This window comes from Perca fluviatilis, chromosome 8 (genome assembly GCF_010015445.1).
Source record: "Perca fluviatilis chromosome 8, GENO_Pfluv_1.0, whole genome shotgun sequence".
Lineage (NCBI taxonomy): Eukaryota > Metazoa > Chordata > Actinopteri > Perciformes > Percidae > Perca > Perca fluviatilis.
In genome coordinates, this window is record NC_053119.1 from 17,242,938 (window position 1) to 17,264,476 (window position 21,539).

Genomic DNA, 21,539 nt, shown 5'->3' on the forward strand with positions numbered 1-21,539 from the left:
AGACAGGACAATAACCAAACCCTCTCATTATTGCCTGATGTTTTGATCTGAGAGGCCTTATCAACTATAGAGAGTGTGTACTGCTAGCATTCCCAAGGCCTATGGTATTGACCCGTAATTCCAGTAGGTGTCTAGCCCGTCCCTCACTGGGCCCTCACTGGCTCTTCCTGCAGCTGGGTCTGTTGCGCTGGCTGTGTCCTTGTGTGCGGCGGGCGTGCAGCAGTGGCATGTGGAGCAGGCGGCAGGAAGCGAGCCTCCCTGTCTCCCCAGACTGAACAGTGAATGAGGATAAGTGAGGAGCGCCAGTCAATGAATCAAGCAGCAGGAAGGGAGCAGCCAGGGGGGGGAGTGTGACGTCCCCACGGGAGAGGCCTCGCATTAGGAACTTCCTCGTCTGTGTGTTTCTGGCACAGGTTAAATGGATCGCTCCCATTAGCGCGCTGAGAGGACAGCTCCATTATATGAAGGAGACTGTAACTTTGAATGTCACGGTGCAACAACCCCAGAGCATGCCTCGTCTCCCAGGGAGGCAGGGTGACAATAACCATCCATGATAATCATTCCCTGTCAGGCTTTAAGGAACCTGAAATTATGACGTACAGCCTGCCATGCGCCTCAGACTTCATTACAGCGCTGTCACTTTGAGTCGCCTGCGATGGCACGGTGTTCCACAGCCGGCTGCAGCACTGTGGCTGCCAAAACCCAGACTCACTCTCCTCCTGTCTAAGTGGCATGTTTACAGGATGTGTGCCCCCCTGCAGATAGATGTGGTGGAGGTTAACCTCCAGTCGTCTGCACAGTACCTCTCTTCCTCTATAGCATAGCAGAGTCTCATGAGAACAAGTGCTGAATTGTTTACCAATGCAAGGGAAAATATGATCAAAGGCCGCACAGCGACGGCTGTCCCTCCTTCCATCGTGAAAAATGGTAATGTTTAAATTAGAATTCAGTTGCTCATACAGACAACACACTTGGCTTTTAACTTCAATATCTATTATTACTTATATAAATAATCCCTAGGAAGCACAGGTTTTTATAAAAGGCGATCCTCAAGTTGTAAGCATGTTTGTAGCAGCCTGTTTGTCAGCCAAGGAGAGCTTCACCTCCACACTGACCTCTGAACCTGCCATCCAGTGGAGAAGACATGAGCTGGCAGGCATTGCCAATGTCAGCGGCCAGAGCTAACTCCTTCTTTCTCACCGCCTGACTCATTCATTGGCTTTGTGGCCCCTTCTCCTTGCCATCTCCAATCACAGGGCTCTGAATGACACATAGAGGAGGAAGTGGGCCCTCTAACCACCCCTCCTGCTTCCTCTAACCTGCATAGCAACAGGCCAAATCAGCCTTTGCTGTAAAAAGATAGAATTGGTTTTCTCTATGCACCTCAGAACATATTAATGAAGAGAATAGTTTTCATATTATTAGATGTTATTTCTTTATATATTCTTAATGACTTAATAACAAATCTGCTATAGGTATTTTCTGGAGTTTTTTTTTACCACTAGAGGCACTGTAGGGAAATTATTTTTTTATTTGTTTATATGTTCCTTGTAACACGCGCACAAGGACACACTTGCATGCCACAAGCATTGTGGTGATGTAGTACCTATTAACAGTCTATGTGTGGTACACATTTCTGATAACTGCAGAGGGTATATTGACAGCTGGTACCATGCACAACAGGTACCAGAACCAAAAAGAGATGAAACGGCGACCATTGCACGATGTAAGCAATGCAGGTTTCAAAACTTTTTTTAGACCCTAGGGATACACACAATACTTTGTAGTGAAACAAAAATTCCAAAGTTCAATAAACAAAACTGTTTGTTTACACAGAAATTCCCCAGGGTACATTTACACTAAACATCCCCCCTTAAAAAGACTTGACCTCATGGAGCATTCAGATTTACCATGTTCACTACAATGTGCAAAAGAAGTTTACTTAGTATCAGAATGGCACTATAATAAAAACAACAATTCATCAAATCAAATTTATGGTGGGTTTAAGTTTAATAAATAGGAAATGTAGTGATTATAAAATAATTAAGTCATTACTTCATATTTGATGTAGAGTTAAACATCTTTAAAACCTGAGCCTTCACAGTGCCAGATAAATTGTTACTTCTTGACATTGTCAGTGAAAGAGCCAGTGGCAGCAGAACAGCTCCTGAGCATTATCAGTGTGGTCTGTGTGGCTAACCTTGGGCGAAGGCACATGCATGCACTATACACACTCACGCTCACACACACAGACTTGCGTTCCTTTCACTTCCTCTGTCATAAACATTTTGCAGCAAATGGTTGTTTATGACTTAAAGATCTGTGGTCAGTCAGAAGACAAACACAGGCAACATTTTAAATTCTCTCTCATTTTTTGCACCTTATGTATACTATGCACATTTTATCTGAAATAAAGTGCCTTCAGATTAAAAAAAATAAATAAAAATTGTCACCAGACAGACTCCGCTTATATAGTCTGAGAATGTCTGCTTTATGTGCCTGTGATTGTAGTGTAAGGTTTGACAGAAAGCCAGGAAAAAGCTGCTTATTTGCCATTTCCTTCTAATACAGTTTCTGCTCAGCACACCAGCTATGTTTCTTACATGGTCTAAGAGGTTGTTTTACCCATCAAAACAAAGAGCCAGTGAACTGCTAAATATACAGTATGCTTTTACAGCTGTCTTGTGTTGCAGCACCTTGAGACCACTGCTTTTTAATGGACCATCAGCTTTTGCTGGCTTCCATGTCATTTGATTAAAGTGTAGAATTAAGACTGGATCACTGTTTATTTTCTCCTTGCGTAATGTCACAGTTGGACAGAACAGAAGCGTTTGGCCCTGAGCACGGGAACAATGCTAGAGCTCCATCACATACTGCTGGCCCTTAGGTGACTTTTTTCCCTCTTTCTGCTCAGTGGAGTTGATATTAGTTATGTGTTTCTGTGTGCATGTCTATAGGAGGCTGAAGGGCTTATTTGTTTTCCTCCTTGTTGCTCTTTGACTCGTTTCCCCTCAAACGTGTCTGAAACATTGTTATCTCCGGCCAGACGCCTTTTTCACAGAGAGTTATTGAATCATGTCAGCTCGCCGTCCCCTGAGTTTCAAATGCAAGCTGTAGAAAAATTAGCCATTGCTTCCGCATGACAAGTGGGATCTATTAGTGTGCTATCGCCCTGCAAAGCATGAGCATCCAGCGGGCCGCTGGGGACCAGGGCTGGCTGTGCGCTCGTCCGCGTCAGGCTCCTGGGGCATTAGACCAATGTTGCAGACAGGAGTAACAGCCAGAGCCATAGCAGGCCCCGAAATGGCTCACTCGATGAGTTGACACCCGAAGGGGCGAGGAAGAGCAGCATGAGCAGTGGCAGCCCAGCTCCACCTCAGCCAGGTCTGACTCACTGGTCAGACTGGCCACTTGTTTGATACGCAGTTTGCATCTACACGCATCACTGCTTTTATCTCATCTATGTTTTATCAGATCTTTTCTACCTGTAGCAGTATACATTTTTATACTCTCAGTCCTTAGTCTCAGCATGAGGTTTACAATAAACTGGTGGGTGTAAATTGTAGGGAGTCTAAAGATTAAAATAATTTAGATCTGTTATCTCCTCCGCCTCAGTGCTCATTTAATTGCAGCACTGCTTGCTAATATGTTTGACCTTACTTTAATATCCAGTATAATTCCACACGTAAGGAAGGTTGTCTCACTGATTAAAATAATAAACGTTCAAATTCAAAACTACCTGCTTGGCTATAATAGTGGACTCCTTAGTGGATTCCACCACAGGTCTTTCTGTCAACAAGTAATAATACAGCAATAGCCTTTAAACCATGTCATAGGACTTCATGACATTATCAGTGCTGTGCCTTTTATCCACTTATCAAAGCATTTTAGATAAATGGAACGATGCAGACTGTTTAAAGCCACCTTCCTGAAATGTATTGTTAGCTTTACTAGCTATCATTAGCTGACTTCATGGAGTTTCTCAGGTACTTGTACTTTACTCAGGTATTTCTATTTTTTGATACTTCTACTTAGGGCTGGGTACCGAAACTCGGTGCCAATAGGGAACCGGTGCCGACGTAAACGGTAGTAACGAGACCGAATAAGAACGAAAGTTTCGGTGCCTCATTTCGGTGCTTGACTTTACACTACATCTGACAGCATGTAACGTTAGCCTACCTTTAGCTAGCAGCTGGATTAAACACCGGTAAAATGCTGACAGCTAACGTTAAACAGTGTAAAGTGTGACTGTATTTCACTGTGGAGGACTTCAACAGCGGGATGTAACCAAGGGGGTAAGCTTCGCTTCAGAACTCAAACCTCCGATGGCGCCATTTTGCTACAAAGCGATCACCTCTTGTTAGCATTCCACTGACCACCATTTTTTTTTTACGTCACTTGACTGCGAATAACTTTACATCTGAAGCGTTTAAAGACTCTATTTCGCCATTGTTTATTTCTAAAGAAACACGACAATGTATAAAAGGCTCCATTACCTTGTACCTCACGTTATGGCTCCGTAACAGACGTTTTTGAAAAAATAGGCTAAAGATTGTGTCATAACCAAGTGACTTACTGTCGCACAGTAGAGGAATTACCGTATAGTACAGGAGAAGCTTGCAGGCAGTTTCGACTTACATTAGCTGTTTAGGTTTAATTACTAATGTTAACTAGCATGTTAGTTAGCAATAATTAGCCTGTGCCTATGTTATCTCCTTACATATACCTACGCTCTCCGTCTCTGTAAGATTGGAAATGATTGAGATTTCTCTTGGCACAGCTACCAGAAGACTTACAACTTTCAGACACGTTGCTCAAGTCACATTTACGTTGTCTCTGTCAGTTGGAGGCTGCGCAGTAAAGCAAGAGATCACCGGAAAAGTGATTCTAATAGCCTTTACTGGTCTCCGTCCAGAGCAACGGGGTCTATTGGTCCATTATATATATGTCAATGGATGTAACAGTCTGCTCTGCAGCGCAGCAGCAGCTGCCGTTGTCGCAATTCATAGATATACAGTATGTTTATATGGTCGGAATTAAACAACAGGGTGCGTTCACTTGCAGCTGCCGTTGTCGGAATTAAACAACACAGACGGTGCATTCACTTAAAACAGGTTGCCTCGTGTTGCATTCAAAGTAATTGTAAAATACCCTTTTCCCATCTGGGGTTCAACAGCAATTTACTGGTGAAATTATTGTTAATGTTATAGTTATTACATTATTATTAAATCTTTAATTTTGACCATGGCCTTAGCAATAAACAAGTCACTGACTGTTGTTTACTACCCTTATTTTTTTTCTTCTTCTTTTTTTTTTTAACTTTATTGAAAAGTACCAGTTCAGGCACCGTTTAGGCACCGGCACCGTTTTAAAAGTATCGATTTAGCACCGGAATCGAAAAAAAAAAAAATGATACCCAACCCTACTTCTACTCCAGTACATCTCAGAGGCAAATATTGTCATTTTTACTTCACTAACATTTAACTGACAGCTCTTACTTTGCAGATTTAGTACAGAACAATAAAGAATTTACCCAGGGGGAAATTGACAAACTACTCAGCCATATGTAAAGTAATATATATATATATATAATATATATTAATTAATTAATATTAGCCACACAGTGTAAAACATTAAAGCGATGACCACATGAACACATGATAAAAAAAATGATATAAAAATATATATAAAACACTTATTTGTTTATCAAAACAAGATGTTGTTTTCTTGTTGTATTCTAATCTCCAAATCCTCCAAAAGGCTTCTTTTGCATATTAAAATCAGCAAACTGTTCTTTCCCCCGGACCCCGCTACTGTTCCTGATTTTGGTTTCATATTTTGTCACTTTTTTCACTACTCTAGAGTTTCCAGGTCTATATGAATAATATGTATAATCTGTGCCACTCCACATTGTATTGCACATTTAGACAATGTTATATGGCCCTAGCAACATTAAATTTTCGATTCTATTGATTTGAGTTGATGCTTTTAATTATCTTAATAATCAGTAGCTTGTTAAAATAATAAAAAATGAAAAACAAAAACAGCGTCTGATATTTCAAGATCTATGATTTGCATTTCACCCATTATCAGTGTCCCACACCATATTAAATGTATCTTTTAAGTGTACATCATTTTCTATATATTCTGGCATAATTAGTATATTATGGTAAAATAATTTGTGCTCAAATTTATACTTTTGTCTTATGCTTTCATATACAGTTTTTGTACACAGTCTCTCTAGAAAAAGATGGTCCTACTCTCAATGAGACTACCTGTTTAAATAAAGGGTTAACTAACTAACTAACATTGAGGTCAAAGTGCCTCCATCCCGCTCTGGGCCACAGGCTTAGTCATGGGCTCAGGCCCAATCAGTGTGGCTGTTTAACACATTAGCATTCCAAATGTTGTTTGTTTTAGTATAATTTTTCATTCATTGCCCGCAGAGGAGAGAATTTCAAGCACCTTGTCGTGGATGTTGATGTAGCATGGCCGTAGGTCAGACACCAGCCTACCCACAAAACTGCCCTGGGCCTGCCACCTCAGTGACCTTGGCCAGTGACCCCAGGGTCTATCTCTTCATCATCACCTTCAGTTAGCTATGATCATCCATGTACATTTTGTTTGTGCTGGGAATTTCACAGTTGTTTCCTATATGTTTTTTTCATGGATTGTTTCTTTCCTCTTTGCAGGTATCTCAGTAACAAAGAAGACACATACCTGTGAGTACATGATTTTTTTTATTTCTGTTTAGGGACGGGTACTGAATTAGAATTTTAGGCACCGACCGAATTGCCTCCTTAGTATCGAAAAATGCCTTGTCATTCAATAACTAATTTCAATACCTATGGAGTAAAGGATGTAATAATGCTAGTTGTTGGCTGTCTGAATGGTGTACAGACACACAAAACTCTACATTACGCAAAGAGATGGGCTCACGTAGTAGGAGCTGAAAAATAAATACTAAGAATAAGATAGAGAAAATAAGATTTTTGCCATAATGTGTGTGTGTAATACATTTTTGTTAAAATTCATTTATAAAATTGGTATCGAGAAAAAGTAGTGTTCAGGAACTGGTATCGAAGTCATGGTATTGGTATCGGTACCAGTATCGAACATTTTTGACCGACACCCAGCCCTATTTCTTTTGCTCTACATTGTAAAGGCTGTAAAAATGTCATTTAATTCTAAGACAAATTCTATGCATCACCAAGATGATACGATCATCTTGTTTCAATCTCTGTTGACTCTTCTTTCATCAGTGCCTATATGCATTTTGTTGCCTGACTTGCCGGTACTGTAATAAATCAATACCTTCAATTAGAGCAGTGCCATCCACTTTCACTATTTCATATTTCTCCATCCTGCAGAGAAAATTATGATAACCACAGAGAGGAAATTAAAATGCTATGCAGTCTTATGACTGTTTGATAACCATGCACAGTTGAAGCAGACAGTGTGCTGAAGCACTTCTTTGTTTTCTGCAAGGCCTTGCAGCTGAGCAATGCGGATGTGGTGGTTTGTAACCTCTGAGGCTGCATTAACTACCAAGAGTTTGTATTCTTTAAGTACAGATCATATCACTGAAAGATACAGATACAGTGACAAATCTCACATGTGAGATGCAAGACTTATCTGTGCACTACAACAATAGTACACAGGCTTTGCCTTGTCTAAGCACCACTGCCTTTTCAATTTCAGTCTGCTCATGAAGAATTGATGAACAGTCAAACCTGTAGAAATCAATGATTTCCAAGAGATTTGTACTGCATTTTGACGTGTGTGAAGTGCAATCGAAAAGGCATGTAAAAACGCTTTTGTGTAGTGTACTGTAGTGTGTCCGTGTATGTGTGTACATCTATGCGTGTGTGTTCATACCCCACTGTGTGAACGGAAGAAACTAGCCCTGAAGGCTATCCTTTCCCTCTGATCACTCTGATGAAACTTGTGGAGAGGGAAGGCCAGAGGGCTTTTCTGTAAGAGCGGTCGGACTGTTTCAGATTGTGAGAGGCTGCTTCTCGCCCTGTAAAACACCCCGGCTCTTTCTTACATCAGACAGCAGGGCAAAGGATATGATCTTCTATGCTAGGCAGCTCTGCCTTACTCAAACAGCCCCGTCAAAACAGCAGCATGATTGTGTGTTAAGCTATTTGCTTGTCTGGAGGGGCTACGGTTTTTCTTTTTTTGATGTGTGTGTGCATGTTCGTGTTTGTGTCAGGATATCTTCAAGGTAGAACAGAAACGCTTTGACCTACCATCCACCGCCCCACTATCTTAATTAGTGCGGCGCTAAGCACCTCTACACCGGAAGGGGGCTCAAATCAAAGAGCATGATTTAGTCTCAGGTTCAAAGCACTGGGCAGAGACTGGACTATGCTGTCTTATATTAGTGAGAAATATTCAAATCTTGTGAGGAAATCAAAGTAAAGCCCCTTAACAAGTAGTTGATTGCTGTGCCTCACAGACAGGAAGTGGCTGTAGAACCTTGTCAGAGCTGTGTGCACAAGAAGACGTTCAAGAGCCAGTTAATGGTCATTGAGAATACGGAGGGAAGGTCTTTCTTTGAGAAGCGCGGCGATTATACGGCTGGTGGAGTAATAATGAGGGAGATCGCTCAGCCCTACATGGTTATAGTCGGGTTGTAGATCTATTTCTGTTCGCAGAGTAAACATATTGCCTTTCCCACTACGCCGGTCCACACTGCCACTGAGCTTGGCATTCTTGCGTGTGTGTGTGTGTGTGTGTGTGTGTGTTTTAGAAGGTCCACCTAGTCCAACCCTGACCACAGGGATGGGCCGTGTCTCCTACTAACTCCCCACTCTGCCTGAGTGATCAAACTGCTGGAAGCTCCCTGCCATGCCAGTCCCCTCATCAATATAAATTATAGGGGCAGCTGTTCACTGGCAGTCTCCTCTCCTCTCCTCTCCTCTCCTCTCCTCTCCTCTCCTCTCCTCTCCTCTCCTCTCCCTCTCCTCTCCTCTCCTCTCCTCTCCTCTCCTCTATTCTATTCTATTCTATTCTATTCTATTCCATCCACCTGACTGGACGAATCATTGAGCCATCAGAAGGAAAATTATTCTAGATGAAAACAGATACTTGTATCATTGTGCCAATGCCTGTGTCCTCTCCCCATTCTGATCTTTCTCTGTCTCTCTCTCTCTCTGACTCCCCTTCTTTATTCCCCATAAGGGGCGGCCCCTCACCAGTACTTTCTTTAACCACAAGGCTATACTTCTCAGCAAGAAGTCAGCTGTGGTTTTCCTGTACATTTCCCTGACAGTTTTACATATGCTCTATTGTATTGACTTTTAGTAGAAGTGACAGCAAAAGACTGAGGCTTTAAATTTTGTATTGTAGTTGTTTTTTATCTTACTTTGATGGCGGACACCAGATACACGCCGTCACCTTCTTCTACCTCAGCAAGGCGGCGTTGCTGTGAGATGAGTTTCTGTTTGGACCTGTTGAGAGAGACGGTGTGGAGCGGAGGATCAGATGCAGCAGCTGATTACACTGAGATAAGACGTCTCACCTCTAATCTACCATCAGCAGTCTGGGGCTCTGTCTCACAGCTCAAATAGCAGAGAGCTAGCTAACGCATGCGCGCACGCGAACACACACACACACACACAGACATAAACATCCAAATAACAGAAACACCTCGCAATATTATAACTAAATCCCCATAAAGCAGAATTTGTAGTCTTAACAAAAGCTGAAAACTGTAACTATTATTCAATCTCTATTCATGCATTGTTATTGTATTTGATTTCACAGATGTTACAGGCCTATCCCTAATTATCTCTATTTGCTATATGTAGTGTCTGTCTGACTTTAGATTGGGAATAGAGTGGCCAGAGGGAGGCAGTAGTACAAATGTAACTCCGGAAAAAGAGAAAAGGAGACAGACGAGGCTTCCTCTCTTCAGTCTTACAGATACGTTGTAGAAAGTCCCAGTTTTTTCATCCTATATTTATCTCCATTGCAGTGACAGACTCCTTACACTGATTGAGAAACATGGCCTTGCCCCTGCATCTTCATTTATTTGCTAGCAGCTTGTATTGAGTTTCTCTCGTCAGAGATCTGCACTCACATAGTAATAGCACAGCCAATCTGTTCTAAAGGAACCAGATGATTTAGATTATTCTGAACTGCCTTAGAAAAACAGTGTGCAGAGTTACAGTGATATTATATCAGTCTTTTCATGGCTCTGTGCAATGGAAATTTCCCTGATAAAAGTAGTCTGGTGTATGTTTGGAACAATATGCAAACAGCATTATTAATTCCAATAATGATCTCTGTGTTCACCAAGCACAATGACAGCTTTTACCCCCATAAAGCATCTGCTTTACCTCTAATTGACATCAGATCCCGCTTGGATTTCTGAGTGGTAGAATACTAATGCAGTGGCTCTGTGAGTCGATGTATTTTCAGTTAATCAAACATGAGATTTATGGTCCTTAATAGTGCTGTACATTGCCAATTTAGGAGAAATAATATGTCCCAGTTGCTGCCTAATTTTGCTTGGCAACAGGCGCACTCCTGTGGAATTGCCCGGGGCGGTGTGAGTTGTCTCTGCATAGCTCAGTGTTCCATGCTCAGTGACTGTTTGAAGGTATTTCATCACATTGTTGCCTTGATTCAGCTCTGTGGGGATTTGTTAGTTGCACTCATGTGGGAAGTGCATCCAGTACATTGTTAAGCTAGGGCTGATAATGAAGATCAGCCAGCCAGAGTCCCCTGAGCTAGGCGGAGAGAGATAGTCTAGTGAGACGCGTAGCACAGACATAGTGGAGCAGGACGAGTACACACAGCAATACACACAGACGCAGAGGAATCATCAGCACAAAGCATACAACACTGAACTGTGCTGTAGTATATTAGTCAAAAACACAATACAGTAGCGAAAACAGTACAGCACATTAGATTGTTATCAAATATTTCATACTCTTGTTCTTACTAAACATTTCAAGTTGGTAAAATTGGCATTATTATCTTTAAAGGTTCTATCATTTTAATGTTGTTGCCTTCCTGTTACAATCAAAATCGACAATGGGCCCCACTAAGCCGCTCTTTCTGTTGAAAGTTATTTGTTTCTCAGCATGGTACGAGAACTCGTTGTTTCCTCTTCTCCCAGAGCAACATTGAACGCTTAAATTGACACAATCTTTTTCTCCCTCTGTACTGTAGGTTATGTTTCATCCTACTCTATTTGTTTGTTCCACAAAAAGAGTATTCTTTTTGGACATGTTGCTGTAATCTATAATAGACGGCTATTTTTTTTCTGAAATAGGTCAGTGTAATCACAACAGTGAGGGATGGACAGTCGCTGTAAAAGGGAAATCAATAGAGCTATCTATTTGTCGTTAACCAGGCCAGCATGATTTTTCTCCATTTTTCCTCTCCTTTCATACTTTTTTCCTCTCCAGCACAATATGGCAAGTCCTCATTTTTCAGTAAAAACATTATGTCTGCCATTTTGTAAAATTGCAAATTGCCTTTGTACATGCGCTTTCTTTGCATACGTTTCTGTGAGTATGGACGCTTCTTTTTATCAACTCCTGGGGGCCCAGGGTGTTTTATAAGGAGGAGAATGGTAAGGGGAACTGTAGGGGTGCACGACAGCTTTTTGTGTAGGAGCTCTGCTTTTGTTGGCTCTTAATCTGGTTCTTCTCTTGGTGCCGGCTCTTTCAGAGAATTTGAGCCGGAGCGAAGAGAGGCCTCGTCAGCTTTTCCTCACCCTTTCCCTTTTGTGTTTCACTGAAAACTGAAAGGCCCCGTCTTGAAGTGTTGTCAGACCAGAAAACAAGAGTAAGTGACATGTGACAAGGACACAATGCTTGGCTGGGCCAGCCAAAGTAAGTGGCCCCATCTGCTGCGGGCGATTTCTCTTCTACCGACTGTCTGCCACCTCAGGTGGGAGAGGCCAGGGGCCGAGGGCTGTGCTGAGATAGTGGCGTCTGCCAGGCAAAGCAGTTGGCATGGCTGGGAGGGCACGGCCGGGCTCGCGCCTCGCTGCGGGACACAGTCGGCCAGCCTTTGCACAAGTGCACGTTATCCGTCACTCATCAGGTTTCCGATGCCTCATCACTTTCCCATGGTGTACACACATTCAGCACAGGACAAGAGTGTCAGCAAGTAATGAAAGGTTTGATTCATGGAGGGCGACAGAGACTGAGGTCATGGAGCTCCTCCAGATATGATCCTGACTGATGCTGATGGGGAAGCTTTAAGATGGGGCCCATAATTAAATGTCCTTGTGCTATCATCAAGTTCCTCGGTCGCAGCCATATACATAGACTTTCCTCTCGTGCTCAGAGCTTATTACTCAGACCAGCATGTATCTGATTTTGATGGTCTTTACTTCTCACTGCAAAGTGCGCTTTGAGATAAATTATACTAAACTGAAATGGAGCAAAAGAAAAAAATATCTATTGTCAGAAATATCCCATTATGGATTTTTTAGGATATGAAAATTCTGATGCAATACCATACATGAATAAAGGCGGGTGAAATTAACATATATAATTTCATTCCTGAATTATTCAGAAGAATGTTGTTGAATAAACCATGTAACGAGTAAAATGTCCCCTATAATAAAATAATTTTAAAACTATCATCCAAGCAACATTTCAAGATCACTAATAGTCGTAACAGGGCATCAAAGAAAAAGAAATATGTCGGGACAAAACACAACAAAATTTGTTGACTGTTTGCATACTGAGCATCAAATGTTTTTTGAAACTTAATTAGATACATTTGAAGTGAGGATCACATCTTCCCGACAAATAATGTCATGCTGCTCAGAAACTAAAGTTAAAAAAAAAGTTACCTCAACAGAGAAGAAAGCAGAAGTGCTCACAAAAGCTTTCGGTGATATTATACATTGACATTTGTGCTGATCGCATTGTGCACATTTTGTTGAATCGGCTTTATTAGAGAAATGCTTTTTTTTCCCCGTTGCTATTAATTTGTGTTTCTGCGAGTGTGCAGTGCGAGAACAGAGAGATGTGGTTAACCCATTGTGAAGTTAGCCGTCATCATTAAGATTCTACAGATAACAGGCATGCAGATTTTTACTGCTCAGCATTATGGGATCCCAGACATCAAAGGCAGGTTTTCATTCTACTGTGTCTGCGGCAGGAGAAGGAAAAAAAACAGTAAAGGAGACATGGAGTCAGGAAAATAAGGCAGATTGGAAAAAGGAGAGCATGCAAATAATGCGCAAGTCAGGTGACCCAATGCTCTGTAATGTGTTTGCTGCCACAGAGGGTCCCTCCTGCATAGTTAGCTCCTTGCTAAATTGGCGTCCTCTCTGATTAAGTGGCACAGTCTTTAATAACACCGTGGCTGACTGCAGGTTGGTTCACTTTAAAGATCAAGTTCATTTCTCACCATGGTCATTAAAGTGCAGGTCTGCGTAATTCAAATCAACTCACTTATGTTTAGTTTTTTTTTACTGTCCCTATTGTTTTTGTACGTGGGACAACATTGTCAGCTCATACTTTCATGTAGCCTCCTTTTATATCTAAGCAATGTGAAGGTGCTGTCAATAGTATTTTTCTTTGTACAAATCTTGTAATATTATTTGCAGTTCTATTACACAGATATTACAATGAAGTTCCCCTTAATTCAGATTACTTTCTCTTTCAGCGTGGTGCCATTATGCGTTTGCCATTACATCAGTGTGAGCTGTTCTACAGTGAGAGTATTGAATGTACAAGAGAGAGAAATGTGCTGTTCTCCAGTATTGTGCTGGATTACAGAATCAAGGTCGACTCACAAGACACAGAGCAGCATTATCCCTTAATCCTGTGTTTTGGTTTCAAATAGCCTTTTTACACCTAATCTTCACAAGTAAAGTGACAAACATGAATACTGAGGTAGGTATTTAAATGTGCATTACCTGCAATGTTAAGGTCAAAGGCTTATGCTGACTTAAATTGGCTCTGTATTTTGTGAAAGAACAGACGATGTCATGTGTTTGCCACTTATTTTGCTGCGGCTGTACTACAGAACATTAGGGAGTCTTGTGATGAAATTTCCCCAGGCGGTTTCAGATGGATAAGTCAGGGAACTTTTTATCCAAACTATGAGTCATTTGTTTGTTATTCTTTTTCCTTTTGCTTTTACACTCTGTAATATTTTGAATGAAGATACTATTGCCCCATTGCTTTAACCTCTCACTAAGTTTCACTTGGCCTGCTGTACTTGGCACTGGGAGGACAAGCTTCACTGAGTCAACAGATATAGCGAGTGCACCCGTTACAGCACCGAGGCAGTGTCTCCCCTTGACCAGGCTGGTCTTAGTGTGTCCGTCAGGCTCAGCTGTGGCAGAGCTGGAGGAAACTTAAAGGTGCTGTGAAAGACTAAAAGTGGGCCATCCGCTGCTGCCTCCTGTTGACCTACCTTGTTCAGAGGGTCCAGGTACAGACTGATGACAGGACTCCTCCTCAGCGGACCACATTACTAATGTGTGAGGGTGCAAGAGTAGCACACCCAGTGATGAATCACTCCCCTGCACTCATGGCATCCTCATAAGTCAAGAGTAAAAGTGTTGATAGTGCGCTCAGTAAAAGATATCCTTCGTCCCGTCCACCAGCGAGAAACTCCAACCAGGCCCGCTGGAAGAGGGGAAGGGGGAAGGCTAAGTGGTTCATGTTGCGCATAGCCTGAAGATCTCCCTCAATCTTGAGGAAAACATTAGTCCCTCCAGTGGGTCACTTGTTTTTTTTATAAAGCGCATAGAACTTAGGACAAGTTACTTTCATGCTTGAACAGAGCTGCTTTTTAATAAATGAGAGTAATCTACATTGCGTTGATTTGGACTGCCTCACCGGACCAACTGCATTACCTGAAGTCACAGAGAGGACATTAAATATGTGTTAGTTTAAGCTAAAACAGTTTTCTTCTGAGGGTTTTTGCGCTGAGCAGTCACAGGAAAAGGCTCTGCCTCATTACTCACTTTGGTGTTTCAAAAGAGAGAATAATGGTGAAATTGTTCAGCATAAGAGCAGAGGAAAAATTGTGTAATTTAGAGGTTTTAAAACAGATTTTTTAAAACAACTTTATTGACGCAAAAATTGTACATCACAGTTTGTTTCTCTGTTTTCTTCTGTTCTTCTATAGCCTTAAGCCAGAAGGTTAACTATTTTAGTTTACACGCCTACCTCCCCCCAGAGCTCATGTCGGGCTATATTGGTGATGTTGGGGGAGTGTGTAAGTTTGACGCTAGGTAATACATCACACACTCCGGGGGGTCTCCCTGGTATGCTCCTCAATAATGAAGTTCATTCGTTAACTTCTCCCTCAAAGGCCAAGTTCCCCTGCTGCCCTTTTCAACAGCTATCGCAACTCTTACCAGAGTCACCCAACCAACAGGACAAAAAAAAAAAACACATCATCATGCTTTTCCCCTTGACAGGCTCAGTGGTTGCCTTTGCAGGGCATGAAGAATAAGCAGGTCCATTACCGATCCCTCATGCTTGGTTATAGCCATAATTATCACAGGGAAAATGACCTGCTCTGTTTGGTTTGCCGTGGAGGGGCTGCGCCTTCCTAATCACCTCTTCCTTCCCTCCTGTCGTCCACATGCCATGGAGATGGAGCTGGTTTTGGGGGAGTCTTGCCAGTTCATTAGAATTCACAGGGTTCCACCTCCCTGCCTAGCCAGGCTAAGCCTCTCACACAGGCTGCCATAATCTCCCCTCCTTGTTCCCTTTCGCTTCTTCTCTCTCTATCCTCCTATCCCTTTCCTTTCTGTCCCCAAGGGCAGCTTCGCACAAAAGAGATGCAGTGCAATTCATTGTTAAATCTGATTTCTATTGATCTATTGAGAAATTGTTCCGTGAGATATATGAGAGCACTCCAGCAGCGCTGATGATCCATCCTTACCACTGCCTTTTCATCTGATAAACCAAATAAATAAACTCACTCCACTCACTTAAAGACAACCTTTGTTGGATGTACGAGGCGCATGTTTTTCCAAGGCTGTATCAATCAATTGAACATCCAGTTCCAGTGGGCAGATTGTAAACACTTTTGTTGCTGCTGAAGTGCCCAAAGACAGACAGAAATGGCCTGGCATTTCACTTTTACATTTAAATCTAGCAGAGAAATAACAGCAACAATTAAACTGCCACTAAACAATAGCGAATAAAAAGTAGCTGAGGGCGTTTGATGTTTTTCATTGAAGTGTAGTGCTTATTATACTGTTCACAAACTCTTGTCACCACCTCACTCATACCTGCATTTAATGTGGAGCATGCATGCAAGTCTACCTCAAATGATGTGAAGCGTGGTCAGTCCGTGGAGGACAAATTGGCTTTGCTACCACTATGACACAGCACTCCTATTCTTTTTTTCTTCGACAAAAACATCTGGTTGATTGATTTGGAAATACCAGAGGCTCCTGTGTTTGTTCCAAAAAAAACAAACATTTAAATCTTTGCTCTATAAATAACCGTGGCAGTAAAACAAAAGGCTATAGCCTTGTCAACCATTCACTATAAGTACTGTGTTGTTGATTTGGATAACATGACAGTTGACGGGTGTACACTTCACCTATGTAGGAATGATATGCTTTCATATTTCTTCCTTTTGACCCTGCTGTTCTATAAATATTGTGCTTGTGTGTATGTGTATTGAGTGACAGAAAGAAAGAGAGAGAATAGTGCTGAGCTGGCCCTGTGTATATAAAGGATGAAGGGCAATATATATGGTCACTAATATAGTCATCAGAGTGTTAGGATTGTAAAAAAAAAAGCATGAGACTAACCTACAGCTGCTACCTGGCTAGACTAGATACAATGCTCAGCTCCATGGTAAATCCATTAGCCCTAATGAGTTAACAGCATTTCCTCTAGCTACATATTATACCATAAAAACACAGCAGCAGCATGTAGTATGTTTTTAAACTCTCACTTCTCTTATTTAAACTTGTCTTTTAAATGCAGTCCTCTGCAGTCCTCTGGACATAACCCAATAGTATCTTCTATTTTCACTGAAATAGATATTCCCTATGTTGTCTGTGTGATTTATTGAAGTCTTCCCACAAGTGGAAGCCCCCAGGAAATTGCCTGGAATGGCCCTAAATTGGTTTATGATTGTGTTGTGTGGGCCGGTGCTGTTATGGTTCTAATATTATGCCCTCCTCTCCTTGGCATCTATATTAAATTGATCTGTATTGTTTTCATGGAGTGCTTGTTGAAGCTTGTTAATTCTACCGCTGCTTCAGGCTGGTGTTGTGGTTCCAAACACCAAGGTGTCTCTCGTGGTGGAACATAAGCCTCAACTCACTAAAATACCTCACGACGAGATTGCGACACAAAATGAGGAAGTCCATAGCTGTTTACTCTGTGGGGTCAAAGAGGCCGCAGAGTGCAACAGCATGTGGACTGCAGGTTTGAGGCCGGTCCAGAGCTGTGAGAGCTAACATGGATCAGCTGTACGGTGAATCTGTGCGTGGAATGGCTACTGACAGTCTGCTAATGAGGTCATTATCAGCTCTGGTCCTCTCCTCTCCTCCAGGGACACCAGTGGATGCTCTGCACCTAATCTCAATTGAATTCCATTCAACAGGGCTTGTTTACAATAAATACATATTGCTTGAATTAATCCAAGAGGAGTGCGAGACACAAATTTAGTGTCGTACCAGAAACTCTGTCACTCCTGGTGTCATCTCAACTTCATTATCACGACTTCTGTTCTCTTTATACTCTGGTATAAAGGAATGATTGACTAACATTATTCTATTGATGGCTACACGTCAGTGATCACTATGTTAATACCCACAGACATTTGACCGTTGGAGCCTTTGTGGCTTAATCAATGCCCAATGAACAAGTCTAAGCCGGATATTGGCATACTGTCACTGGTAATATGGAGCAGTCAAGGGAGAGTGTGATCAAGAGCAAATGAAGCAGCTTTGCTGGAAACTTTTCTCCTTAGGGAGGCCTGGGCTTTTAAGCACAGTTATATACAGTTGGAGGCACTATATTTGTTGTAGAGCTGAAAGTTTAGAACAACATCAAGATTGGTTTATTAGTTGTTTTTATAATGGTCAGTTCACCCAAATTACAAAAATATATATTTTTTAACTTACCTTTAGTGGTGTTTGGCAATGCAGATGATTATAGTACAGTGGAGATTAATGGATTTTTTGTGTTTCTCACAGTACTGGGAAAAAAAATCGCATCTTCTTCCTTTATTAGATAGCAACAGTAGAGAGATGACAGGAAATGAGGGGGCAAAGAGATGGGCAATGACGTGCAACAAAGATCCCCCGGCCTGACCACGGACGTTGCGTTCCATGGTCGGTGTCTTAACCTCTAAGACACGGGACTGCCCCAAAAAATTTAATCCGAATGAAAATTCTCTGTACACAGAAAGTGTGCACGTTACTCTGGATATTCTACAGAACCGTCAACAGCTTTCACAGGGATTTTTTCATTGGTACAAAGTATTATGCTTTTTGTTTTGTAATTTGGGTGAACCAACCCTTTAAACGTGACGGTGGATGGATAAGTAAGTTAGGCTGGGGACAATGGGGATCTGTTAGACCTGTAGTTGAAATGTTCTGTGAAAGGCTGCTGTCGAGTAGACATTTTCTCTGTGTCACATCAATTTTCATGCAACAATTTATAGGTTTTACTTTTTTTATTTTTAGAAGTAGCCAGTACTGTTGTTTCACAAATCTATTAACGTGCACATATTCACCACAGATTGTAAGCAGACAAAACATGCGCTCCTTCAAACTCTCTCCTGACTCTCAGACGGTAAGATGGATGTTATCCTCCTCTCAGATGTTCTTCGATAACCAGGCGACAGACGCAAACCCTCCTACAGTATCATGTTGTTTTTTTTCTTCCCTTAACCATAGCTGCGTGTTAAGCAACAGTGTGTCGAGCCACGGTTGATTCTAGAAAGACTGATAGAGCAGCCAGTTTCTCAGACAACCACATAGTGGCAGTTAAACATGTTCCTGCGTGGGCCTTGGCCCTGACTCATCTTGTGAACTTTGAAGATCTTGTGGGGAGATGCCAACAACGAAATGAGACAACATTGTTTTGAATAGTTTACCAGGGCCTGTCTATGTGTAGTTTGTATCCCAGGCACGCTCCATTTGATGCTATCAGCCTCTGAATGATATTTTGTTCATTAGATGGTGTGCAATACGAGACCATTGTTGACACAATGTGAGTTAATGTGTTTAGTGTCTCTAATGGATCATGGAGGTCCTAATGAAACATTGTCATGGGAAGATTTATGTTGCAAGCTGCTGAGTCCTCATTTCCATTTTATATGTCGTTAGAAGTACCTTTTATTCAATGAGCAGAACATGATAGAAGGCATCAAATGAATATAGATATTTGATGTGTAAAACGGGAATACATAAATAATCAACATGTCTCACAATTGCATTGTTAATATGAAATTCTTGCTCTGTGGAAGCGTCATAATTCTGTGGCAAAGATAAAGTGCTGCTGTAGTGTTATCAATATCAAGCCACTGTGGAGAATGTGAAATTAACCAATATTCAAAATTTGAAATATTGGTGGTGTAAAAAATACTTTTTCCTCTAATTTTTAGATTTTAAATATGGCAGCGCATGAAACCAAAGCTGCATGATGTTTGTCTCGAGACAAGATGATACGAGCGCCAGCTTATTCATGGAAATGCCAAATGCAATGTGGTTATTGGCCAAGGCTGGATTGCACTAAAACCAGAATATTGTATCAGAGAGAGGCAGCTGGTTAGGAGTCAGAACAGATTATCATATGAGAGAGGATGAGCGAGGAGAGGGGGAGGAGAGAGAGACAGAGAGGTAGGGACTGGAATGGGAAGCAGGGGGCGAGAGCGAGGGGCACAGGAGTGAGAGAAGGAGAAATGATAGCAAGAAAGTCATCGCCCGGACGCTGTGGGGTGGAAGGGATCAACCAAACCCTTCCGTCACTATCTCCCCTTCTTCACCTGTCAAAAAGAGTGTGTGAGAGCCGTCGGAGTGCGTGAGAGAGAGGGGCATGCGGGTCCTCTGAGAGGTCAGGGGAAGAAGCTGAGGCTCTACTCATCTTCTCTCTGTGTAGGGCCCACCGCTGTTCGCAGACATCTGGCCTCACACTGATCACTCATATCTACAGACAGGGAGGAGGAGAAGAGCGGAGCGCTTCGATTTCTGAGCCACGGAAACATTACAGATCCCCCTCTTAGCCATCCTCTCCACTCTCCTTTTTTTTTTTACTTCCCCTCTCTGTTGTTTCCTCTCTGCTATTTTTCTTCTTCACCCCTCTTTCATTCCCGTCTAGCCTTTTATCCCCTCTTTGACATTTTTTCTTATCCTTGACATTGCACCATTTTTTTTAAAGCAGAAAACCAAGAGAGTAGAATAGATAGAACAAGAGCGTGGAAAAACTGATGTCTGCTAGAACTGGTTCTGACTTTATCCTTGCACTAAAAAGATAAGCCAGAGAAGATAGCGAGAGTGTGCTGTGTCTAGCAAGCCGGTATACAAGGCTCTGACTGCAATCAGTGGGAAGAGGGCCAGCTTCCCTGCCTGAGCTCTCAGCGCCCCTACTGGCTGCATGCTGTGCCAATCAAAGGCTAGTGGGTGGGGAACAGTCAGACATGAACACTGATGTCACAGTCACATGGATTCTGGTGTGGTCATGCTCAGAGGCTGAGAGACAGAGCTGTGCTGGCCAGCTGCTGCTGAGACAGCAGTGGAGGGCTTTGCGCTGGTGATAGTTGTTCTCTTATGGACTCGAAGCTTAATAATGTATTTTGTGATTTCAGCTATGAAAGGTAAGAGCAAAATGCATGCTGATCCTGCAACCTGAGTAACAAGTAGGGAAGTACGGCTCCGCTATTCATAGCCTGCCAACTCTTTGCATTTCATTTGCAAGGCATGAGTGTGACAGAGAGAGAGAGAGAGAGAGAGAGAGAGAGAGAGAGAGGAATACAGTAATACGGTGCTTCTGAATGTGTGCAAGTGAATTCAGCTTTTCTAATATTTCTTTTCATGCATGTACAGATTTTATATTTTTTCATTCAGAAAGAGAAACTGAGCTAGAATTATGAAACTTCTTAAAACCTGTGAAGGTATGATCGATTTAAAAAAAATTCTATCTGTGTGTGTGTGTGTGTGTGTGTGTGTGTGTGTGTGTGTGTGTGTTCTTGCTCCTGCTGTTGTGTGGGGTGCTGAGGAAACCACAGCCGGTTTAATCTTTGCACGTCTCTGACAAGAACAGCTCCAGAGCAGAAGTTTTTTTGGCATAGATGTGAGGTAGCATGCAGAGAGACGGGGGCAAAGGGTTGGAGGAGAGGGGGTGGGGGTTCTTGTCGCTATTCCTTTTTGCCCCATTCTTAATCCTGTTGTTCCAGTCCAGAGGATGTGTCTGTTCCGCGGGAAGATGTGCGTGGTAGTGTTGAACGTGGGTCGCAGACGGGCGACAAGGCACTGGCGCGACTGACAGACTGTGATTCTTTGATTTGATACTGGTGCATGCGTGTGTATATCTGTGTGTGAGAGTGTGTTGTGTTCCACT

At 42.2% G+C, this 21,539-nt stretch overlaps 1 protein-coding gene across 2 annotated transcripts in view; it reads left to right on the forward strand.

The window, feature by feature from the left end:
* The window catches only part of roraa (RAR-related orphan receptor A, paralog a), a 185,567-nt gene that overhangs the window by 113,953 nt on the left and 50,075 nt on the right, over positions 1–21,539 (forward strand). The window contains exon 2 of one of the 2 annotated variants that reach the window (XM_039808268.1): positions 6,693–6,722. In XM_039808268.1, the coding sequence (XP_039664202.1) occupies positions 6,693–6,722 (30 nt within the window). Of the gene's footprint in view, positions 1–6,692; positions 6,723–20,655; positions 20,797–21,539 lie in introns of those variants that run through there. The other variant, XM_039808269.1, reaches the window with a different exon arrangement.